The 26645-nt window shown below is 41.6% G+C and overlaps 1 protein-coding gene and 1 pseudogene across 1 annotated transcript in view; one reads left to right on the plus strand and one right to left on the minus strand.

Moving 5' to 3' along the window:
• LOC100756511 (dual 3',5'-cyclic-AMP and -GMP phosphodiesterase 11A) overlaps positions 1–26645 on the plus strand; it is a 361367-nt gene that overhangs the window by 194827 nt on the left and 139895 nt on the right. The window contains exon 9 of the mRNA XM_027420128.1: positions 362–454. Coding sequence (XP_027275929.1) covers positions 362–454 — 93 coding nt within the window. The remainder of the gene's footprint in view (positions 1–361; positions 455–26645) is intronic.
• On the minus strand, positions 10078–10524 carry LOC100768416 (annotated as a pseudogene).

The raw sequence follows: 26645 nt of genomic DNA on the forward strand, positions 1-26645 counted from the left end.
ATATTTTATAGCCTTGCTATTGAAAGGGGCTGATTCTAGTTAAATAAAATAGAATAATTAAAATCAGTCTACTGCCCAAATAAATTAAGACCACATTTAAACACATTGTATGCTTTCAAATGTGTGAAGTTATTTCTTCACAATGTCATTAAAGTAATGACTTTTTTCCTCATGTGCAATGTGAGCTATAAAGTTACATGACAATAGTAATTAAGAATTTTAATGCACATTTCCATGAGGTCTACCTCTGAGCACAATAAAATTATATTTTCAGAACTGTCTCTGGTGACCTCCTGCTTTCATATTAGAATTTGGCTGTGAGTTATTACAGTTTCTAATTAACGGGCTTTCTCTGTCCCAGGCTTTTGTCATCTTTTGCGGCCTTGGTATCAACAACACAATTATGTATGATCAAGTGAAGAAGTCCTGGGCCAAGCAGTCAGTGGCTCTTGATGTAAGTATAGTATTATGTCAGCATGCTAGGCTGAAAAGCCTTGACTTTATGAAGCAAAAATTTGTCCTATTCATGGGCCTTCATTTTTAAATCTTAATGACTCTCCTCACTTGGTCTTAATTATTTTGTGGTCTTGCATTACACTGGGTAACAAATGGAGACCCTCTCTTGAAAACTACACAGTGCTGCGGTAATATCAGAGAGTTTTTGGATTCCTGGGAGCCCACCCATAAACATGATATCACTGGATATAGATTTTTATACTTAATTTCTTAAATAGAGATAAGTCAAAATCATTTGTCACTGCTATAATCTCAACACTTGGGAAGCAGGTGCAAAAGGATGAGTTGGAGGGCAGTCTGAGCTACATAGCCAGACCCTGTCTCCAACAAACAAGCAAAAACTATTGTCAGAACTTAAAATAGAGTATGAATTGAATATATGTGTTTGTGTGTGTGTGTGTGTGTGTGTGTGTGTGTGTGTGTGTGTGTGTGTGTGTGTTTCTGTAAAGGCACAGCCTTCCTTATCACACAGGGGAAACTTGGCTCTGAAGATGTGTAGCCCAGATCTGCTCCTTCCATGCATGCATGTGTACACACTTCCTAACAAGAATTACATTCTGATCCTTGCATGTCTGCCCAGACCCACCAAGTTCCAAAGAATAATTCTCCCCTCCTCTGAATCTCAGAGGCTTATTTTGACACAAGACCTGTTTTTTCTCTATAGATGGTACCAAAGATGTTGCTTTTATCTAAGAAAAACTTCGGAAAGGGGAGAGATAAAATATCAGTGCCAAAATATCAGTGATATAACAGTATGATAGAATTCATGTGCATTCTTCAAAATGTTCTTCATACCAAGCTAGGTGCTGAGAGAAAGAGAAAACTCAGAGGACATTGTGGTTGCATATTTAAAAGACATAAAATTATCGCCATCTAATTGATCTGCATACTTTCCTCTTCCCGTTTAGACCATGAGTTCTGGAATCACAGAATTTCGTGATTTATTTTTAGTGCCTGGGAGGATCCTTAGCACAAAGAAAGATCTATGGAATAGATCTTAGGTGGAGGAATGGGGAAAGGAAAGGGGGTAGATGGAAAACATTGAGGTAAGAGGTTTGGGATAGTTCTCCCAAGAAAGAATTCTTTGTTTAAATGAAACATGGTGCTAGTGAGGATTAAAGACAGTGCCTTTAACCAATAGGTGAACTCAAGACATATAGCCGATGTATAAGAATAAGTACTAAACAAGACATGGTGGCACATGTCTTTAATCCCAGCACTCAGAAGGATTTCTGTGAAACTGAGGCCAGTCTACTTTACATGGTGAATTCCAAGCCATACCTGACTACATAGTGAGATCATGTCCCAGAAAGAAAGGAAGGAAGGATAGGTGGGAGGAAGGGAGAGAGAGAGAAAGAGAAGGAAAAAGAAAAGAAGGGAGGAATGGAGGGAGGAAGGAATTGGGGGAGGGAGTAAGGGAGGGAGGGAAGGGGGGAGGGAAGGGAGGGAGGCAGTCACTGCTAGAGAGCTAAGGAGATAGTTCTGGTGCACTTGCACTAGCCTTTATAAGTGTGAGGACCAGTGTGTGGACCCCAGAACCCACATGAAAGCTGGACAGCTGCATGGGTTTGGCAGCTGCCTGTAATTCTACCTCTCAAGAAGCATAGATGGGTCTCCCTTGGGCAACACTGCTGACTAGTTGGAACTGGTGAGCACCAGATTCAGTAATGGTGGGTCTCCTTTTGCATACAAGTACACACACACACACACACACACACACACACACACACACACACACACACACAGAATCTACTCCACACACACACACAATATGCATGCACAGCATACACACACACACACACACACACACACACACACACACACAAAATCACTACCAGAGCAGGAAGGTTTGTGTGCCAAACTGTTATCATATTGTGACTCAGTTGTGAGAATTAAGTGAGATAATACTTGTGAAGGTTTTAATGAGCAATCAGTAGCATTGTCCAACAACAGTAATCACCACTATGCTCACACATGCAGTAGTGTGTTTAGTACTGAGATGTGATTGGGAGAAGGAACAAAGGACCTGAATATGCAACAGTGAATGTTGAAAGTGTTTCCTTGACTCTCATCAAACTCTATCGCCAGGCACCTCACCCACTGTTTTTTACCACTTGTAGCTGTCTAAAAACAAACAAAACAACACAACAAAGAACACCGAACACTAGTCCCAGCTAGACCTGCTCATGCCGTGGCATCATTACCATGGAGAGCAAACATCCATGCACCCATCCACGCACCCCTGCATTCTCACTCTTCACCATCCCCCTAGTGCATCTTCATCCTGTTAAGGGACTAGAATGACTGGGTTGAAGCATGAAGGGTCCCTTGTCCCCAGATGAGAGTCTTGTAGCCATCTCCTCCAAACACCCCTCTAGCTTCAAGGCCAGGCCCTAGCCACCGTCTCCGAAGGTGGAGGCTTACTTGTGTTCCTGGCCAACATCTTCATGCTGGTGCCACTCACTTACCTCTGTCCTTACACACAAATTATCACTGATGCTACCTGAGTTCTGCCTCAACTCAGATTCTGACAATCTCACCCTTTTAAGAAGTTGACTGATGCTACTGATTTTTTTGTTTGGTGGGCTTGTTGTCATGCCAGTCAAAGGTAGTCTTCTCTATTAGATCCTGCTATTGCCACCTTGGTGTCTTCTGACCCTTAGCCAACCTTCATGCCCAGGAAGGCAAATCTTGTTGATTGTGACAAGTTGGCCCCATCCTATGCCCTGGCTAAGAATCCATTGAAAGAGTTCTTATCTTCAGCACTTACAAAGACAAGATGTGATTTGTTTGAGAGCTACTCACAAATTCAGTTGTGACATTTTCTCATGCTATGATGTGTTAACTTCTGAGTGAATGTATATTAAATCTATGTGCTTATAAATATATGTGAATGTGAACAAATTTTTGTAAATATTTTCATTAAAATATGCTTGTATATTTATATTATTAGAAACTTAGTTCTATAAAGGATATGAACTACTGTATAATATTACACATGGCCTAGCAAAACATTGAACAGTAAAATAATAATAATTGCCAAGATACAGAAAGAAAGCCAGAAGGGACAGAACCAAATATAGAATTACTCTTAGTTTTAATCCCTCCTGCCCTGGGCTGGTCCTTTCTCATTTTCCATTACAGCCAAGGAAAGATTTCCTACTCGGTCTAGCCAGAATCATGCCCCTTTTTTGTTTTGTTTTCTGAGACAGAGTTTCTTTGTGTAACAACCCTGAATGTTACTCTCTCTGTAGAGCAGGCTGGCTCTGCCTCCTGAGTGCTGGGATTAAAGAAATACACCACCACACCTAGCCTTTTTTCATGATCTATTTGTATTTTATGTGTACTGGTGGTTTGCCTGCATGTATGTCTATGTGAGAGTGGTGTGGGCATCACCTCCAAAACACCCTAAAGGACTGGCCTTCCCCCTCCCTCCCCCCTCCTTCCCCTTCCCTCCCCCCTCCTTCCTTCCCTTCCTCTTTCTTAACAGAATTCATGGCTTTAACTTATTCCGCCCTCCTCAAAAAGCAACTGATTTATGTGCATTTATTTAATGCCAGCTACTTTACTTATTGATTTAAAGCATACCAAATTATACAAATATATATATGTATATACATTTAAATATGTTTCTCTTTTGATTTTTTCACACTGTTAAATATATTTCTTTATATATTATTTTGTTAAACTGATCTGGAAAACATCCTCCCAGACCTCATTGCTTTAAGTATACTTTGAATATCTGTCTCGCTTTGCACTAGTGTCTCCCGAAGAAGGAAGCTGATGGCTTCAGCCAAGCCAGAAGCAGGCGATGTGGAAGACAGCCAATTCTCATGTTTGCACATGTCTGGTTCTAATTTGGACGGGTTCCTGATTCCATAGCTGTTGACCTTGGACATTCCATCCATATAAGTCCTTAGTTACGTCATATGGCAAATGAGCATAAGAAAGTATTTTTTACAGTTAAGTAAAACTACATAGGGACAGTGTTTAGAGGCAGTATTCAATTATAATCGACATACTTGGTCCTCTCAATTCATTGTCTCCACATCTGTGGATTCAATCATGGGCGAGAAAGATCTTAAAAAATTAGAACTGTGGTAAACACATACAAACTTCTCCCCCTTGCCATTTTTTCCTAAATAACATAGAACCACAGCTGTCTACTAGCTTTTACACTATGCCACCTAGGGCAAGCAACGTGGAGGTGGCTCAGCCTTTGTGAGGGTACGTACATAGCTTATCCACAAGAACTGAGCCATATTAGAGAAGGTACTTGAGTATCCGAGGATTTGGTCTGAGGGAGGCTGTTGTGGATCCATACTCTCTTAGAGCTAAGGAAGAGAGCTGACCTTAGCAAAAGTTAGCTGCTTGTACTGACCAGTGTGTTACTGTCTTGATCTCCATTGAATTCTGTCTGCTTACCCTCAGATTATTTTAAGGCTGAGCTGGCTGGGGGGCCATACTCTTTGCCTGTTTGATTAGGCAGATCACTTCCTGCTTCAAGTTTTGAGTTCTAAATAGATTTGCCTTCCCTTCATTCTCAGACTCAGGCTCTGCAAGTTACTTCACTGTGCTTCTGGCACCATTGCGGTGCACCCTAGTGCCTTTGCAGGTGAGGTTGTCCTAGAGCTCTTCAGCTTCTTCCAGGCATGCCCAGTGCCTGCCACCTGTGTTACCATACAGAAAGGTACAACCTGGAAATAACAACCTCATACCTGAGGGCAAAACAACCAGAGAAAGACTTAGCATAGAAGGGAGTCTCTTCCCATTGCCACATGCTGATAACTTCAGCTCATTTTAGTCACCATCCAACAAAGGTGAAAAATATAAACGTAATACCTCCTACTTTTCTGGCCTTTAAAAATGGAACGACTAATATAGTACCGAGATTTTGTTTAACAATTGAGTTATCAATCCAATTATTTTGGTGACTGCTTTTCTTGAATTTCTCATAATTCAGTTATAAAATTCTATTGTTAAAGTCCTTTTGCCTAAATATGTAATATTAATACTGTGCAGCTCTTAGATGCTCTTAAAGCAGAACAAAGAAAGAAATTTGCAGTCATTTTAACAAATTTACTTTTATGATTGATTTCCATTCTGTGCAAGCAGCCAGAAGCTCCAGAAAAGCTTTATGTTCCTGTTTTCCCAGAGTGGGGTCCAAAGAACAAAGGGGAAACTTTACCTAAAAGGTCAGAATGCAGAGAAAGGACAATAGGAACATAGATGTGGGATATCCATGTCCTTATTTGGAACATCAGGAATTGTTCTTTGGGGTGTCCTTCATGGTTATTGCAAATGAAGCCTTACCTAGTACTGATGAGAGTATTTCCAGGAAGTATATGTCTGGGTGTTAAGGGATGCCTCATACAGTTTTATGACCAGAGCAAAGAGAGGAGAGAGGGTCAAACAGAGTGAGAAAAAGGCGAATGCAATCAGCAGCCAGGCGCCATTTCTTCTACCTCCCGAGAGCCTCTCCCATCTATTTCCTCTTTTCCAATTTCCACAGCAGCCATCCTACTTAAGGGCTTCATTACCCCTTGGCTGGGCAATTGCAATCCCCTTCTCCTTGTTCCTCCTAAAACAGAGTTTAGATTGCATCACTCGCCCACTCATAGACCTTAAATTACTCCCCTATTACCTATCAAAATACAAATGTCCTGGCCCCTGGAGCCTTTCCTACCCTCAGCTCTCGTTTCCCTTCTCGGAGAATTTTATGCTACTTACACACTCAAGAACTTCATAGTCTACAAATCAGCCGCCTACTTATCTGCCATCTGATCCTTAATGTCCCCTCCACATTCATTATTCTCTGTTCCAATTATGCCTCCACACTCAGAACTGTCTGTTACTTAGAGCTTGATTTAAATGCACTTTTGTCCAGGATTATGTATGTAAATGTTCTTTTGTCCAGTAGTATACCTGTGTATTTTCCTCTGTCTGAACATGTGTACCCTAAAGTATGTGGTCATGCTCCATCCCCCCCCCACACACACGGTGTTTTCTATATAACTGGTACTCAGTAAAAATGTATTGAATAAGTGAACACATTTGTGCTGCCTTCAACTGTGCTCTTCCAGAGCAAGAGTCCAAAAGGGGAAAACTTTGACTCTTTAAGGTTGATGGCAAAGGGAAAGGAAGTCATTTTTGGTGGAAACCTAGGTGCCCACAGACTGGCGGGGCACCTCTGTATTCTCCACACCATGAGCAGAGTTGGTTTTGTGAGGAAGGACATGGGGACCAGTAACGAAGAACTCTTTCCGGACATCGTGTCCCACGTGAATCCTCCTTCTAAAGAGTTAGGAGCCAACCCAGCTTCCTGAAGCTAGGGGGAAGAGATGAGTCTCCAGTGACGAATCTCTTGAACTCCAAGGAAACTTTCCTGTGGTTGGGTGATTAAAGATGTAAGATGTGATCACAGGCTACTTTCTCTCACATTTCCCCTCTGTACGGAGCCTGTCTTCACCACCCCTGGATGAAGCTCTTAGACGGCATTCATCTTCCGATACCCTGGGACACTGGGTAGCTGTAAATCACCCTCTTTGTTGCAGTTAGAAGCCTGTGGCCAGGAGAGTTTACAATGAGCTTCTTTACATTTATTTTTCTTCCTTCCTCCCCAAAACAGGTTCAGGGAAGGGAGAAGTGGGGTGGAAATGCAGAGCCTTTGTGGGTGGTGTTGTCCTCACCTGGCTACCGGGTACCTGAGCCAAACACCTGAATTCTCTGTTCATCATGAGTTGTTTGCACAAACTCTAGGCAGCTCTGCGGCCAGCACACTCCCACTGACAGCTCCTGTCACTGTAGGTCTGCCCCTCATGACAAGGCCTGACCTCCAGGGACCCACACATCCTTCCTTCTCTGAGGCTCAGTTCATTCCTCTAAGTGGCTGTCTGGGGCATGGTCCTTTCTCATTCCTTTATAGTTGTGGCAAAAATAAGGGTAACATGGAATTTATTGTTCTAGCCGTTTTTAAATGTGCAGTCCAACGGCACACACAAAGTCCTTCACATTATTGTACAGGCCTCACCACCATCTGTCTCCCACACCGAGGCTACATCCACTGCACACTGACGACAGTTCCCTGTAGCCCATGGCAACCACCATTTCCCTTTGCCTGTGACTCTGACTATGCTAGGAAGCTCTTGTACGTGGAATCACGAGTGTCCCCTTTTGGCTAACTTCACCTAATTCATGGAGGATGCTGTTCTAGCTGCTGAGGATTCAGCAGTGGAAAGAAGACAAGTCTTACTTCTTATACTCTAGTAGAAGACAAGAGTAGGTAAACGGAATACCAAGAAAAACTCATGATAATGTGTCATAAAGGAAACAGCAGGGTATTTAGTAGAGAGTGAAAACCAGAGAGCTATTCTGGTACATTCTGAAGAGGCCCGTGTTAGCTTTTGCTGCTGTGACAAAATACCTAAGGAAAACAGCTAATGAAGAAAAGGTTGTTCCAACTCAGGGCTTCAGACATTACTCTGCATACTCGATGGGCTCTGTCACTTTACACCTGGGATAAGGCAGGGTATTGTCATGAAGGGTTTGGTTCAGCAAAGCAGCTCACCTCATGTGGGTCCAGGAGCCAAGAAGAAAGAGGAAAGGAATGGGGTCCCAATACCTCTGTCAAGAACCTGTCCCCAAATAGAGTCCTCTCTCCTAAACTTTCCCCCACCTCCCGATAGTAACACCTATGGAGAGTTAACACATAAACCTTTAGGGCACGTTCCAGCTCCAAACCATTACAGGGCTTCCTTGACACTCGTTGCCTCTTCTTTTGTTCATTTTGTGAGTTCCATCTAAACCCATTTGCCTGTGTGGACTTTGCTCCAGGTGCAGTGTGACTTTTTCTTCTTGCATCTTATGAAGACTAAATAAATGTCTTAGTTAGGGTTACTCTTGATGCAATGAAACACCATGACCAGAAAGCCAATTGGGAAGGAAAAGGTTTATTTGGCTTATACTTCCACATCACTGCTTATCAGAGAAGGAAGTCAGGACAGGAGTTCAAACAAGGCAGGAACATGAAGGCAGGAGCTGATTCAGAGGCCACGGAGAGGTGCTGCTTACTGACTTGCTACCCCTGGCTTTCTCAGCCTGTTTTCTTAGAGAACCCAGGACCACTAGCCTAGGATTGGAACCACCCACCATGGGCTGGGCTCTCCCCCTTCAAGCACTAATTAAGAAAATACCTTACAGCCAGATCTTATGGAGGCATTTTCTCAATTAAGGTTCTCTCCTTTTGGATACCTCTAGTTTGTGTGTCAAGTTGATATAAGACTAGTCAGGACACTAAGCATGAGATTTTGGGACGGTAATGGCCCATGCCTGAAGTACATGGTACAGTCTCGTAGGTTTTCAAAAAAGAGTGTGGACAAACTCACAAGCCTTTTGTGTGTCCTGGGGCCTTTGCCGGTCCACCGGTGACCTCTGGATTCCCTTTGGTCATATTCATAGAAGGGAGAGCAAGTTGATGTGGGCAGTGCCTAAGCACCTGGCGGGGAGGGCAGGTCCAGTGTGATCCTACTGCGTTGAAAAGATTCTCTTCCCTCAGCCAGGTCCCACTGAACTCTAGATCACTTCCACACTCCAGTCTATGCGGCTGGTTTGCCATGGTTCCCCTAGTGCTTGTACAGGACATGGGCCACAGGCTTCCTGAGGGAAGTACTTGCAAAATGAATCCAGTACAGGCGGTGGTGGACTCTTTTAATCTCAGCACTCCAGAAGCAGAGCCTGGAGGACTTCTGAGTTCGAGGCCATCCTCCCTGGTTTACAGAGAGAGTTCCAGGGCAGCCAGGGCAGGACAGAGAAACATTGTCTCAAAAAACCAAAACCAAAACAACAGCAACAAAAAGGAAAGTACAGGCAAAGATTACAATCATAAAGTACAGCAAGAGTCTCCTTCCCGCACACACTGCGGGGCAGTGCTCATGGGCACTGATAGTAATAGTTACTCACAGCGTCTCCTGCCCCCACCGTCATCCAGGGCTTTCTGTTCAGTAACTCCCCCAAGATGGGAGCAAATTCCTCAGCAGGCAGCGGATGGGGAAGGGATTGATTGATTAGCGGAGCTGCCAGGACTCTGGGAGAGCGCTCTGACACAGAGAAGGAACAGCGCCCTCGTGGGGCTGCTTGAAGAACAGCTCTTTCTTGTCTTTACACGCTGCAAAGCCAAGAGTCATCCCCCCCCCCCCCAATACCAGTGCATCTGTCTAACAGTTGGGAAAAAAAAAAAAAAAAAAAAAACTCAGATTCTAGATTCAGTTTTAGAGACAACTTCTATGTTCTCATTTAGATGTTGTGGAAACTAGGAGACCTATATCAACATTCAGCCAGTTTTTTTGTTTGTTTGTTTGTTTTGTTTTGTTTTTTTCTGAAATAGGGTTTCTCTGTGTAACAGTCCTGGCTGTGCTGGAACTCACTCTGTAGACCAGGCTGGCCTCGAACTCATAGAGATCCGCCTGCCTCTGCCTCTTGAGTGCTGGGATTAAAGGTGTATGCCACCACCACCTGGGCTCATATATTATTTTTTTATGTAAACTTTATTTTTAGAACATTTTTTCACCTTTCATTGAATTTTGGTTTGTTTATAAATGAAGCAAAATTTTTATTTATTCGTTTCTTGCACTTGAAGTGCTCTTCAATGCCATCCTTGGCCTGGGTTTCCTTGTCATAGTCCTTAACCATTCCACAGCTACAACCAATCACTTCTCACGGCTTCCTCTCTTGATCTGTTATACAGAGGCCTACCCATTTCCCTAGTTTCTTGTTGTCATCAGTCTTAGTCATGTTGATTTTGTGCTCAGCACAAGGTGCCTCCACCAACTTGACATATACCCGCTCATCACAATTGGATGGGAGCACACAAAGATGGGCTTGGTGATTGTCTAGGGCTTTGGCAGCTTCCTGTATGCTATGTGCTAGGCCATCGTGGCTGGTCTCCATCACCTCCTATAGAGCAACATTGATACCCATAACACCTCCAGCAGCAATGCCTCCCTCAGCCATGGTGGTGGGTTACAGATGAGGCTGAATCATGAACGCATTTCATTCTATTTTATTTTAAAGCTTTATTTTTAATTATGTGTCTGTGTGTATGTGCACATGAATGCTGGTGACCACAGAGGTCAAAAGATGGCATTGGATCCCCTGGAGCTGGAGTTATAGCTGTTTGTGAGCCACCTGGTATGGGTGCTGGGTACCAAACTCAGGTCCTCTGGAAAAACAGCAAGTGCTCTTAACTGGAACCACCTCTCCAGCTCCCTACACTTCAAGAAAGATATTTTGTTTTTATTGATTGTTTGAGAATGCCATGCATATATGTGATGTGTAGAACAGTTTCATATTTATAGAGAACTTAGAGAGATAATTTAAAGTCCCTGTTTGCCCTGCACTCTATTTCCCCTGTTTTAACATCTTACGTGAGCACAGTATATGTTTGCTGTAGTTACGAACTGGCATTGCTCCGCTACTGTTTACTAGAGCCCTGCTTTATTAGCCTTTCTTCGCTCTTTACCAAAAACTTTTCCTGTTCAGGGTCCCATCCAAGATTCCCTGTTGCCCCTAGATATGGTGTCTCCTTGGGCTCCTCTTGGCTGTCAGCATTTCATGACTTCCTTTTTTAAAAACAGTCATTTTGGGGGGGGAGGCTAGTAATTTTGTTAATTTTTCTGACAACTTCAAACATGAGCACTGTATCCACATCACTTTTGCCTTCCCCTCTTTCCTTTAAACTCCTCTCTTGCCCACCAACCACCAATTCATGATCACTTCTTTATAACACACACACACACACACACACACACACACACACACACACACACACACACGTCTGCTACATAACTAACTATTCAGTCCATTTAGCTTTGCTTGTATGTTCATGTGTTCATGTGTCAGCGTTTTGGAGTACCACTGCCAGGCATTCTGGAATTTACTGCTGTTTTCTCAGGATGGATGTTAGTGAGGAAGGGCACTGATGATATAGGCTGTTTTCATCACATCAGATCAAGGATGCTGTCCCATCAGAATGACTTACACTATTCTTGGCCTCGATGCCTGGCTGGGGTAGAGTATGTAAGGTTTCCCAGCTATCAAGATCCTCTAGTTTCTCCTTTCTTTACTGTACTCTTTGGACAGAACTTGATGCAAAGCTATCCCTAAGAGTGGCGTTTTGTTCCATTTCCTTGAAGGGGAACTATCTATATGAATTACTTAGTATTTGTTCGCTGTATGGAGGCTGGAAGGTGGTCCAGTCACTAAAGCATTTGCACAGAAGCATGAGAACCTGAGTTTGATTCCTAGAAACCTCGTGCAAATCTGGGTTCAAGTGTGAGCCTACAATCCCAGCACTAGGATGGTGGGAACAGTGGGTCTTCAGACTCACTGTCCAGGCAAGCTCAAGCTCAATGGGAGACCCTGTCTTAAATATATAAGTTATAGAGTGTCTGGAGAATAACATACAGGGTTTAACTCTGGCCTCCACAGTCATTGTGTACACACATGCACACATGAACATACATGTATATAAACATACACACACAAATGAATAAGTGATGCATTTCTAATAACCCTATAATCATTTATGCATATCTCAAACACGTCAATGGGATCTTTGAGGTTTATATGGCAAAACCATTAATGTCTTGGTCACTGTTCTATTGCTGTGAAGGGACACCATGACCAAGGCAATTCTATAAAAGAAAACATTCAACTAGAGGCTTGCTTACAGTTTCAGAAAGCTTACAATCCATTACCATCATGACAGGGAGCATGGTGGCAGGTATGGCAAGCATGGGATTAGAGAAATAGTTGAGAACTACATCCTGATCTGCAGGCAGAGAGGGTGAGCCTGGGGCTAACATGAACTGTCGAAACCTCAAAGCCCACCCTCAATGACACACTTGCCCTAAGAAGGCCACACCTCCTTATCCTTTCAAATAGTGCCACTCCCTGGTGGCTAAGCACTCAAACATATGAATCTATGGGTGCCATTCTTAGTCAAACCACCACAGGAACAAATCACCTCCAGTAATCTAAAAAATTTATCCTTAGCAAAACATACTGGATACTTGTCAATGATACAAGACACCGTATAATGTGTCACATAACTTCGGGCTCTAAGAGGACAGAGGCAAGGGAAAGTGTGATTGCTGTGCTGTCTGACACGTTTAGGACAGATGTAGGTGCCACGTGTAGGTGAAGCATCTGATTCAGAGAGCTTTATAGTGACAAATTTTAGAGAAGGTAACTTTTGGGTGACAAGTAGTGAGCTAGACAATTTTGAGAGGCAATTCTGAGGAATGCTCCCTGGAGAAAGAAAGCCTCAGTGACAGTGGGAAGGACTGGGGTGGCAAGCTGCTCAGGGCAACCGAACATCTCTGCGCACCAGGAGAGAGGCAAGCATGAGTCTGCAAAGCGAGGGTCACAAGAGAGGTGCTGCACGAAGGGACTTGAACTTGATTCTAAGAGTAGTAGAGAATGATTGAGGAGCCTTCAACAGAAGGGGAATGGGATTCGTTTGACATTTTAGAGGGATCATTCTGCCATCTAGAGAGAGATTGATGTCAGTGCTTTGTAAACATAACTGTGTCTCTAACAAAAAGTCGACTGTTTTCATTTTATTTCCTGCTGAACAGCATTTGGTAGTTCTCCAAAATCAAATCCATCTTTATAGGATTTGTCACCACTGCTGTGGTCTAACAAATGTGCTTCAGGACTGTGGACCGAGTTCCCAAACACAACAGATGTTTGGAGTAATGAAACATGGTTCCCATGGAAACCTAAGGAAGTAACTATTACTTGGTTACACGTGTCTGGCTGGGTGTGTTTGGATTTTTTCTTTCCCCTTTGGTGGCTTATATTTCCATTTCTTTTCTTTTGTGGTATGATGTTTTGGGTGCTTGTAAAGGCCCTTCATTAATTGTATGTCTCCCTGTGCCCAGCACTGTGTGATGTGCCTTATAGAACAATCTCATAGAACCTTTACCAAAACATCACAGAGAAGATAGTAAGGTTCCCACCTGACAAATGAGCAGACAGAGGCTCAGTATGGTCTAGAAACTTGCTGGGATGTGTTTTATAGTTCACATTACTCAGTCAGCTACAGATCCACTTTCGAACTCAGGTCTCAGTTTCAAGGGCCCCTTTTGTGCATCTGGGGTACAAAGGATTGTTTGGAGACTGTCTTCTCAGTTGCAGGGCTGTGTTCACCCCTGGGACCATGGTGGTCATAATGGAAATGGGATGTGAAGCATCTTTAAGGTCCTGCTTAGCACAGGACTTCTGGGTGGGAAGATGATGAGGACAGTGACTAAGGACACTGGGGAAGGTCCATAGATTTAAAAGTGAATGAAAACCCTGTGGAAATGTATTCCCTTTCTCTTCTTGAGCTTTCTTGAAAAGCACTGGCTTATCAGCATGGGACGATTTCGGCAAGCCTAATGCTTTGGGTTTTACAGTGCAGAATCTAGGACTAAGCTAGATTCTCCGTGATGCTCCAGCAACTCGAAATTCAGTCCTGTTTAAATCTAATTCTGAGTCTTAAATGAGCTGAGTCAGGTTGGGAAAGAAAACAACCTCTGTAGCAGAATTGCCCTGTCTTGCCTTGCAGACTTGTCTTGCCATCATTATTAGCTTGTGAAGCCTGAGTTTGCTCATCCTTATAGGAACTGGTATTTGCTTTGGGGACCATATGAAGAATTTTGGTAGTGTTTTATACCAGGGCAGAAAGGGAATACATAATGCTTTCTGAGTGTGGTAAACCATAACAGGATTCAAGCAGATAGGACCATTCACAAGAGATTGCCACCACCTGCCTCCCTCCTTCCAAACCCCTCACATCACACTAGGTTCACATAAAGTCTGCACTTCATAGTTTATATATTATCCGTAGCCCTACAGCCTCCACCTAGAGATGCATCCAGAGGAGGCCAAATCTAGGGAATAAGCCCATTTAATGTCATCAGTGAGCTTAGGGAATTTGGGGACATAAAATCTATAAAGGGTCCATAGAGATGTTAGTAAGTCATTTCATATATCTCCTGCCATAGAACTGCACTGGTGTGGTAGGACAAGAGGTCATATCCTGATTGTTAAGGCTTGAGATTATTTCCCCCAAAGGGCCCATCTCCTATGACTCTGTTCAGTTAACAGCAGCCCTGAACTGGACAGAGATGAAGGAGAAACTTCCATCATTTCTTTGCATAGGAGGGAAGGGGCTCCTTAGCTTAGTGGACGTATTGAGGTCAATTAGATGGACCATACTTAGCAATTAACCTTGTCTGCAGGAAGAACCTCCACTATTTGTACTAACCAAAAGCCAAAGTACAACGATTTTCAAAACCTCCGTGCGTGCTTCTTCCCCAATCTTCTCTTACTCCCCTTTACTCTCTCTATGTCATTGGCCTCCTCATTTGTCCTTGAAGAAGCTAGACACATGCCTCGCACAGGACCTTTGCACTTGCACCCCACACCCAACCCCAGATATCCACAAGTCCTTCCTGCAACATTTATACTGTTCAGAAACAAGTTGGTGGGCAATTCTGTTTAAATTGGGGCTGGTGAGATGGCTCGGTTGGAAAGGCACTTGCAGCCAAGTCCGATAACCTGAGTTCAACCCTCAGGATCCACAGGTAGAAGGAGAGAACCAAATCCTCTGTTTTGTCCTATAACTTCCACACACATACTATGGCATGCACATTTTAGTTAAATAAAAATAAATAAATTAGAAATAACCCCATCAACTCCACCAGCTCTGGCTCTTAGCACAATGGGAAATTGCATCTTCAGACTTTCTTTTAGACTTCCTTTCTTCCATCATATGACTTTTCATCCTTGTGACTAAAGCCTGAGAAAAACAACTTCAGGACGGGATTATTTCTCTTAGCTAGTGGTTTCAGTGTGTGAGCAGGGGGGCAGGGAGATAGACAGTTCACCTCTTCAAGGAAGCAGACAGTGTTCTTCTTTAATCAATGCAAGCAATGTGTCTCTCTAAAATGACAAACCACTCGAGTAGCCCTTTTGATTATGCAGAAAAATATGAGAAGAGATGAATATAAAATATAAATACATATTCAGTACTGGAATATTCAGAAATATGGTATTAAAAGAAGTCCAACTACTAATAGTCCCAGATATATGAATTTTAGGTTTGGAAAACCTTGGCACATGTTTACAGTTATTTTAGAAATAGCGATAATCAATCCAACTTTGCTCAATTAGTCCAAGAGACTACAGTGTTCTCTGTTCTTCATAACAAACAAGAGAAACAAGCAATCAGGGAGTTCATTAGAAAAGCATTTGTGAGACACTAATACGTTTAATAACCTTCATGATTAAGAAAAACAGCCTCACTCTAAAACAGAATGTAAGAAATTCTGCAGCTGTGGGAAGGGAGCACTTATTTTAAAACACATAAATTATAGTGCAATATGCATATGTAGAGAGTTGAGTTGAATCACACCAAGAATCAATCACAAAAACCTCTTTAATTTCAGTGTTAATGGTTGAGATCCTTTGTGACAGACGAGTGGGAACTTAGAAAAATAGAAAAATCATTGCCATGTGAAACTTTTTCCAAGGAAAATGGCTGTCTCTTTCATCCTAATGACATTTAAATGATTGAGATGAATAGGTATTTCCTGACAGTTATGTAACAGAAATAAGCCAGTCCTTACCTGTCTCTTATAATGTCTTTTTTCATGGGTATTGCAATGTGTTTAATCAATGCAATCATATCCAATAACCAAATGCCATATATACCATATATGTTAAACATAAACAATATCTAAAATGCATACAATACACTATAATCTCACTTGGAGGTCTTATCTACCAAACACAATCTTTATAATACAGAAAGGAATTGGGAATAAAAACATTAAGTAAACCACAAAATCCATGTAATAGAATCAATGTACTGGGCTCGTTTGCCATGGTTTTAGACATAATACCAATTTACAATTCTAAATTGCTATTTGTTTTGCCCATCCTTCATGGTACCCATTCTGGCTCACCATCAAGTATTTCCAACCCTCTCCTTTCAGGGACCCAGGGTTACTCTTCCTCTGTGATTGGAGTTAAAGGGACCTTATAACTTGCTGTATGTGGTGGTTTTAATAAGAATGACCCCCCCCATAGGCTCACATAGTTGAATGCTTAGTCACCAGGGAGTGGTACTATTGAAAGGATTACAAGGTGTGGGTGGTTTTGTTGGAGGAAGTGTGTCAGTGGGGGTGGCTTTGAAGTTGGAAAAGCCTAGGCCAAGCCCAGTGTCTCCTGCTGCCCATGTGTGTAGGTCAGGATGTAGCTCACAGTTATTGTTCCAGTATTGACTGCATGCCATCATGCTCTCCAACATGATGATAATAGACTAAACTCCTGAAACTATAAGCAAGCCCCCAATTAAATGATTTCTTTTAGTAGGAGTTGCGGTGGCCATGGTGTCTCTTCACAGCAATAGAACAGTGACTAAGACACTCTGGCTGGTGGAATATAATTGGAAAGGGGAGGTATCTCCTCCCTTTTATTCACAAGGAAACCTTGCCTTAGATTAAGAAATTAGGCCAAGATTATAAGGTTAGTAGAATGAGACAATGAGCTGAAAGGCCAAGCTGTTCTGCTTCCAATGTCTACCTCCCAAGTGGTGACAATTAAGAAAACAAAGTTTGCTTACTGGAAGGAAATGGCCTGCCTTGAGAATTCTCAGTGGTAATTCATTAAAGAATTATTCTACATAAACAAAATTAAGTGCTACTACTGACCCCACAGACAAGGAGACAATGAACTCATTCTACAAGTAACTCAAAGATGAAGTCTGGTTTCTCTGCTCAGAGATATGGTGGGTCACTCACATGACTGCATGGTTTGGAATAGCATGTTAATCAGATTGCTATTGTAAGTCAAGGGGCTTTGTAGAGACATTTATCAAAACAGATTTCACAGTGGTTTCTTATCTTCATTTTCAATAGAAATAGGGAATGAAAAGAAACCCAGGCACAAAAAAAGCATAGTTATTAAAATAACTAAAGAAAATTTCCATCCTTCATGAATAAAGCTATTCAGATCATACTGGGGTTTGGGAGAAGATACAGTCAAACTTTTCCTTCCTCCTCTCTGCTCACATCCAACCTGTAGCCTCTAGTAGAGCAAATTCAGGCCATCTTAACAATGCAGTGCATGGGTAGATTTTAGCTGGTGGTTTTCACAGAATTTACCCCCAACTAGCAGCATCAGCTTTATCTGGGACTTGCTGAACATTTAAATTCTCGGCCCCACTCAGAGCAACTGAATCTGGAGCTATCTGATATAGTCTAGAGTCTGCAACCCACTAGAGGGTAAATGAGTTAAGATGCATAGAAGAGCTTGTGAAATATAACAAATTGATGGAAACAGAGGACTTGGAATTCTATCAAAAGATTTCAATGGAAAAACCCTTGACAAGCCATCTTGGAACAATATAGATTATAAAAGAGTAAGTACTAACTACACCCGTCAGAGGATGAAGAAAACCATTCTGTATGAGAAATGGAGGGAGTTTTGTGATTTTACATTCAAAATGTAAGGACAGGGAGAAAAGGGAAAAGAGATTACATGGGAGAGAAGTAAATAGAGATAGGGGCTGAGTCTATGGATTAATGGCCAGTGAGGGGTCACATGAGGGGAAGGGTTGGTAAAGTGTTCCAAGGGTGGAAGGTCAATGAGATAGCCCATGGGAAAGGCCAGGGTTTAGAGGAAGGTAGAACTGATACTGAATTTGCAGTATTTACTTGTTTGTTTTGATGAAACTGCATTGTCTTTCCAGAAAGACACAGAGTGGTGAGAGAAAAGGAGAAGGGATGGAGGAAAGAGATGGGGGAGGGGAAAAGGAAGGAAGGAGAGTAGGAAGGGAAGAAACCTTTATATTGTACTGAACTTACAAATGCTTGATGTGAGTGGAGAGTGAGGAGGGGCTGACGTTCACATTCAGTAGGTTGATCATATAAGTCAGAATATGAAAGAACTTAAAGCTAAGGTGAGATTTAAACACAGTCAAGATTTACATAGATTTGCCTAACAGCTTCGCATCTCCATGGTTTCCAGAGGTTTAAGGCCAACTTTACCTAGGTCTTTAAAGATGAAGAGTACTGAGTACTGAGCTCCATGAAAGGCAGAGGCAGCATGTGTCAGGGGAAGTTTGATCCTGGTCTGTTCTTTACAGTACTTTAATCACTGTCCAGATGTGGTGCATCTAAGCATGTAAAACTGTTGTATTTTGTTCATAGTATTAGGGGGCCAGACTTCCAGAAAGCTTGGATGGGTATATCATTTCATATCCTCGTTGTACCAGCTTAGGAGCTTAGACGTGATAGGCTGGAGGTTCCATTTCAAGATGGCTTCCTCACTCATACATTTGTAGGGCTTCATGGACTTTTGGGACTCTATATCTTTCTACTTGGTGTCTCAACGTCTCGGTCTCTCCATGTGACTGGAGTTCTTTACAGGGTAAATGGTCTTTCTGTACAGTGGCTCGTGGCTACAGGAGGAAACATTTCAAGAACCAGGAAATGGAAGCTTCTAGGCTCTTATTACTGGGCCCAGAACAATTTTCAGAGCAACACTGTGTATATTGCATTATTAGTGAAGCCAGCACAAACTTTTCCCTCAATGAAGAAGACATAAGAGACCCTACCTTTGACAGATGGCCTTCTTAGTCTGCACATGAAATACTCTGAGGGAAGGTGCAGAGCTTTCACCTCTGGCAAATACATAGGCTCTGATGTTTAGTGACTTGGGGGGCAAAGACACAAAACAGTTAAGGCAGCAACACATGACATCATCCTGTCATTACGCATGAGTCGATAGGCACTGAACAGGGGTCCATTTTAAGGGAGTATTTTAAAACTTAGATGGAGATTTGGAGTGTAGTCTTTAATATTGCATTTTTAATCTAGGTAACAAGGAACAATCAAGTAAGTTGAGGCCCTACATGAAATGTGTCTGCCAGTATATTAGTTATTTTTCTGTTGCTGTGATAAAATGCCAAGACCAAGGCAACTCAAGGAAGAATGTTCATTCTGGCTTACTGTTCTAGAAGGAGTGGAGTCCATGATAGCAGAGTAGAGGCAGTGTAACAAGCAGCAGGCATGTTGGCAGGAACAGGAAGCTGGGAGCTCACATTGTGAACAGCAAACACGAATCAGAGACAGTTAACTGGGAATGGATTGAGGTGTTTAAATTCAAAGCCCACCACCCATGACATACTTTGTGCAGCAAGGCTGTATCTCCTAAACCTTTCCAAACAGCACCACCAAGTGAGAACCAAGAATCCAAATACCCAAGACCATGTGGAATAATTGTTATCCAAACCACCAGAATCGGGATGTCAAAAAAGATGCCTAAAGTGCTTACCACAAAGATTTAGTTACAGAAGGATACACCATAAATACATGTTGCTATGAGCGGCACATGTAACCCTTCTCCCTTAGCTAAAAAGCAGCCGATCCTAAAGCCATCAAGATAATAAGTAAATATTTCATTTATTATTCCAGATTAAGTTATTTTTTTATTCTACTTTAAATTCAAAAAATTTAAATCCATGGATTTAAAAAAAATATGGCATACATTTTGAAGAATTATAGGGCGGGCAGTTATCTGAAGTAGTTCTTTGAACATTTATTCCATTAGACAACAGGGCAGTTTCTGAAATATTTGGCAATAGAAACAGATCACTCTCAATGCAACTGTTCAGTCATCATGTTTTAAATCCTGTCGTCAACTCTTTTCTCTCTCTCTCTCTCTCTTTTTCAGTCCAGGAATATAGATCTCCACACAGCTAGATAATGTTTCTGTCAGGTCATCCCAAGGACACTGGCTTCTGTGGGGAGAGTGTCACCTTTCTTGGCTGGAGGATTACTGATGATGGCAAACTTTATTATTTCAGGGCTCTTCAATAGAAATTATTCGGGATTTTGCTTCAGATCAGCTTAGGAAAAGTGCAGTGTCTGTTTCATTTCATGTGTCACCGAGAGCCACTTTGCCACCAGAGTCATCAGCCTATCAGTAAAGAGCCATGCAGCCCCTTGCAGGGGGAGACAGCCGGTCTGGATCCTCACGGGGCCTTTGCTCCTCCAGTTGTGAAGAGGCTCTTTACATCGGTGCTTCTGGTACTTCTGCGGAGGCTTATTTCTCATTTCAGAAGCAAATGACTGGCTACCCAATTAACCCTGAGAATGACTGGGACAGGAGCTCTGCCCTCAACCAAGTTAGTTCCTGGAATTGCAAGACAAGCATTTGGCTCAGGTCTTGAACCACAGGCAGCAGAGGACAAAGCTTGGCACACTAGTCCTATTTTGTAGCTCTGTCCATTGCTCTTCTCTTGAAATAGAGTTAATTGTCTTTTCCTGCTGTGCAAACTGGACACAAAAGCATGACTGTTTTCTTCCGCCTTCCCCAGGCTTGATAATGGCCTTATCTTGCTTCATTCTGTTTTGCTAGGAACTAGTTCAAACCCAAAGTTAATTAAAGTGGCGGGGTTTTGCCAATAGTGATTTATTTGAGAACTGTAAAGAATTCGTAAGTCAGAGCTCATCAACAAAACTGAGTTACTAGTTTCAACTTCCAAATGCTTTCTAAATTAATGGTGCCACAAAAGATAAATCCATCTGGGATAGAAATTTTCTTGTGAAAGTTTAATGTTGGTTCAAGTGTCCCAGGGATCAGCTGTTTACTTTCCTGTGTAAACTTTATACAAATTTTATTTAGCTGTCAAAAAAAATTAACTACTGTTGATATTATGGCCAACCCCTCACAACCTACCAACATTTCTCATAGATGAAGACAGTGTGGATATTATTATTCCATTTTGTAATTTTTTCTTCTAAACTATTAAGACAAAATCAATGAAACTTTTTTTTATCTGATCACACAAACATGTTAATGTTCAAACTGTCTGATGAACCTTGATCCTTGCTATACAGTAGAAAGCTTGGGAAACTCTGTAGTTTTTTTTTTTTAATTAATATAGCCTGGAATTGTAGACAGATCCTTTTGCTTATCCAAGAATGCTCAAAAATAATAAAATGTATATATTTATATTTTGTTAAATTTTGTTCTTGACTATAGAAATTGGCTTGATTTTTGGCTGTCAGCTGTGCCATATAATTTTATTCATATATAAAACAGTGATGATTTTCTTTTGAAGATTGACTGGGCTGGAAGCAATAGGAAATTACTTCTGTTCTTTTTCCTGCAATTCTGCCACAGATGGTAGGCTAATGAGGTTATGCAGTTCTATTCATTTTTGAGGACTGCTGTAATGTAACAAAATACCACAGGCTGGATGGCTTAAACACTGGAAATTAATTTTGAGTCTTGAGGTCAAGTCAAGAGACACCAGTGGTTTGGTCTCTTTTGCAACCTTTTTCTCTGGCTCATGGCTCACTTTTGATGTGTCCTTACATGGTCACTCCTTACTCTGCTTGTTGTCTGTGCCCTATGTCCTAAGGTCCTTTTCTTGTAAGCACACCCCTCACAGTGAACTGGGTGCAATAATGTGACCTCATTTCACCGTAATTACCCCCTTACATATCCTGTCTCCAAATATGGTCACATTCTGAGAGCTAGAGATTCAGTATGTGAATTTGGCCAAGTGAGAGACACAATTCAGCTCATAACAGAAGCATCGTGGAAAATATTCCAGACTGAAAGCACTTGGTAAACATCCAGATTAAACATTCTGAAGGAAAAAGTCTCTGGGAGATGTGGGGATGAATAAAAGAAAATGAGGACCTTGGAATTCAGCTCAATATTGCCTATAGATTTGTTAACTTGGATCAGGGAGAAGTAGGGTTACCATGTGACACGGGATAGTAGGTAGATTGAAACTTCAGGTTAAAGATGAATGATTTTAGTATAAAAATACATCTCAAATTATGTAAGAATTCGTTGCTGATCTGAAATACAGTTTTAACTAGCCATCTCTGTATTTGCCTTCTATGATTCTCTTACCCACACTGCTGAGTTCATGCTCATTTGTGGTGTCTATCATCATCTCAGCAAGGAAACAGCACTGCTTCAACCTGCTGGTAAATGATGCCAGGAAGAACATGGGAGATAGAGGTTATTTTCTTTCAAATGTTCTTATGTTTTATATGTCAACCCATCAGATATACCAAGTGACAACTAAGTTTAACGCATACTCCTAAGGACAGAGTATACGTTGGTGTTCAAAACTAAAGCTAATCTTTAATTTCATGGTCTTGTCAATCAGCTTTTTAGTTGCTATAACAAATTACCAGAGGGAAACAAAGACTCATGGTTTCCTGATCACGTGGCCTGAGGCAAGACTGAGAGTACAGCTGGTGCAAAGCTGCTCAACTAAAGACACCTGTGAAGCAAAGGGAGACAGAGTAGAGAAGCTAAGCACAAAATATACCCTTCAAAAGTGTGTCACCAGGGGCCTACTTCTTCCAACCAGGCCCCATCTCCCAATCCTACCACCCACTAAGAACCCAACTTCTTCACTGAGCTCCTGAGGGACATTCCAGACCCAAGCCACAGTAATGGAGCTTGAGCTTTGGGTGGGTGGGGGTAGGAACACTGGCAATAAGTGATGGAGAAAGCATCCTCAAAATTCAAAGGATACAAGCGGGGAAGAAATGGTTTCTTGAAGTGATCAGAGAGGATCTTATTGAAGAAGTGAAAATCAATCCAATCTCAAAAGGTGATCCCTGCCAGTAATGAGGGTGGAGGGAGCTCCCAGGTGAAGAGGACCTTGATGTTTTAAAGATCCAAAAGTAGGTGAGTGGGATTGGAGAAGACAGAAGAGGACAAGTGGCATTAAGGGCAGTTGGAAGGGTGCCTATGGCCAAATGGTACAGGACCTACTAGGTCCTTGCGCAGTGTTGAATTACCCCATTAACCTAAAACCTGTAAGCGATCTGTAGGCAGTGTTGGAGGAAATATGGCAGATGGGTGGGAATCCGATGGTGGGTTTTCATCTAGGGACAGAACAATAGGATTTTGACTTGTGTGAGATTACTCTATCTGATGGTTACATAGAGACTAGAGTCATTATCCCAACTGAGAGGCTATGATGGGCTGAATTTCAGAAGAGGTGGAGTTCTAAGAGTGGAGACGTCATGTTTTTCTGATACATTTGGTATGAGAAAAGAGTTCAGAGGAAAAAGTCAAGGATAATCCTGGGGTTTCTGGTTTAAATAAATTGCTGGATAGGGTATTACTTATGGAGCCAAGAAAGTCTCTGGGAGAAAAAGATTTGTATAAAACATTAGTTTCCTTTTGACGCTGTAATGAATTCACCACAACTCAGTGAATTAAAATAACACATATTTATTACATTGTAATTCTGGAGTTCATATAAGTCTACAAGAGACCTTACAAGGCTAAAACCGAGGTGTAGGAAGGTCTTTGTTCCTCCGGAGATGTTAACAGACGTCTGTGTCCCTGGCCTTTCTGCCTTGTAGAGCTAACCTCATTGCTATGGCCCATCTTCTACCCTTCACTGACTGGTCAAGTGTCACACCACATCATCTGACACTTCCTCCCTCCCTTCTTACACTTGTAAAGACTGTTGGATACACTAGACGCACTTAATTACTTATCAATGTTAATTTTTTTCGTGGACACTTCTTTTTGCCATCTACTATAACATGTTAACAGGTACTGGAATGTCTTGTGAGATGGACATGATGGCCTTTTGAGTTGGAGTTTCAGGGTGCTGTTCTGTCTAACATGTATGGAAAAAAATCAACATGTGTGTTTGAGACATGTTAAGTAGTCTTCTGTCTACTTGAGTTGCCAGTGAGTCGACCCAACGGGAACTCATGATGATGTCATTGTGAATATGAGTGAGAAGTGTAAGGACAGATTCCCACTAAATTTAGAAACTGCCAACACTGGTGAGTTATGGAAAAGCTATAGGGTGATGTAGCATGGTTGAGAAAGAGAACAGTCATAGAAAACCACTGCATTTAGAGTGAAAGAGGAAAGCAAGGGAAAAAGCAACAGAAGGACCAGAGAAATACGATGAAAACCCAAACAATGTGTGCCCAGAAAAGACCAGTGAGGGGCATTAAAGGAAAGAAAGAAGGTGTGACCCTGGGTTCAGTTCTGCCACACAAGAGCATGTGAACATCTGTTGGTGGATTTGCCAATAAAAAATTACAAGTTTGAGTCAAGATGTCAGTGCAGTGGTGAGGGTAGCATTGAGACTGATGAAGGTGGCCCAGTGGTCATGATGATGAAGTTCTAAGTGACATTAGCAGTATCTCTAGATGCTTTTGAAACAGTGAAGCAGGGCTAGTGAGATCCCCAGGACTTCGGGGTCCTTGCCACCAAACCTGATTACATGAATTTGATACCTGTGGTAGTTTGGATGTAATTGGTCCTCATAATCTCATAGAGAGTGGCACTATTAGGAGGTGTGGCCTTGTTGGAGTGGGTACAGCCTTGTTGGAGGAAGTGTGCCACTGTGGGAGTAGGCTTTGAGTTTTCCTATGCTCAAGATACTGCCCAGTGTCCTGTGGCCTGCAAATCAAGATATAGCCAGCACCTTGCCATGCTCCCCACCATGATGCAAACAAACATAGAAGCCTGTGAGGGCAATTATCATGCAAACCAACACAGCACTGAAAAAAAAATCCTCCTTAAGCAGTCTACAAAGTCCTTTAGAACTAAATAGCAAGAAGTGTTTGGAGAAATACAGCTGAAATAACCCTGAGAAAACACAGATCTATTTGTCTTGAGTAGCTTGCCTCTCTATCTCTGCTTTTCTGGGGTTTGCTAGAGGGGACTTGCTACTTTTGTCTCCATGGTGCTGGAACTTTCAGAAAGTGGTTGAAAGATTCTTGAAGTCAAACATGGCAGCTCATATAGATTTTCAGCAATTAGGAGTCTGAGGCAGGAGGATCTTCACCAGTTTGAGGTCAGCTTGGCTACATCATGAATTCCAGGATGGTTTGGAATATAATGTGAAATTCTGTCTCAGAAAAGCAAAACAAACCAAAAGTATTCTGAGCCTGATTCCTCCTCATGGTTCTGAGTCATGTAATAGAAGATAAGATTTAAAGGGCCAAACCAAAGCTTCTTGATTATATTATTTGTCAAATTAAATAAAATAAACAAGGAAAACCCAATAGTCCTGGAAACATACCCAAAGTATTTATTTTCTTAAGTCTTAGTCTTTGCCCTATGCACAAAATCAGTTTTGATTTATCATAGACATAAACATAAAAAGCAAACAAGAAACTTCTGGAAGACAGGACAAGTTGTGCACGCATGCACGCCCACACACACACAAACATACACACACGTCAATAACTTCAGTGATGAACAAATGCTTCTTCGAAAAGATACATGAAGCAATAATAATAAAAATGGACAAGTATGCTAATTTAAAAATTCAGGCACAATTCACACGTCCGTAAGTCTCAGCCACTGACAGTCTGAGGCAGCTAGCCCTCCTCTTAAAAACAAGTAAACAAAAGCATATGATTGCACTATAGACAGGGAAGTAATGTTCAAGAATATATATGCATATGTATTATAAAGCTTGATTCTAAAATGTACAATTAAAAAGAAAAAGAAAAGAGAAATTAATTGTAAGTGAGCAGAGAACCTTAGTCTATAGTAGTTATTTGCTTCACTGATTCAAATAGTTATAATTTAGAATCATTGATAGGCTTTTTTTTCTTTTTTAATAATAAAGAAAATGGAAAATTAGTTTAAGGAAAGTGGTAGCATGCCTTAGTCACATGCTAAAAGCCTGGCTGAGCACCACCTAGTGGCAGAGATTCAAATTGAAGTTTTTGGTTTTGGTTTTTAGGTTAACAGCTGATTTTAAATACTTACTGTGCAAAAAGAACTTGCAAACACCATAAGAAAATGTAAAATAACAATAAACTTAGAGTTTACCCTAATAAAATAGGACCAAAAGAACAGATTTTTTATTGAAAAACTATTGAATCAATGAAAATAATAATATGTGATATTCAGCCAAATATATATAATATAATATATATATATATAATATATATATGGGGTAGACTTTTAATTGACGATTCATATAATCAACATAAGTGAATTGTATGCTGGATAATTGAAATGTACTATAACATTCAATTTCCCTAATA

The sequence above is a fragment of the Cricetulus griseus genome, chromosome 6 (assembly GCF_003668045.3).
Source record: "Cricetulus griseus strain 17A/GY chromosome 6, alternate assembly CriGri-PICRH-1.0, whole genome shotgun sequence".
NCBI classification, from domain to species: Eukaryota; Metazoa; Chordata; class Mammalia; order Rodentia; family Cricetidae; genus Cricetulus; species Cricetulus griseus.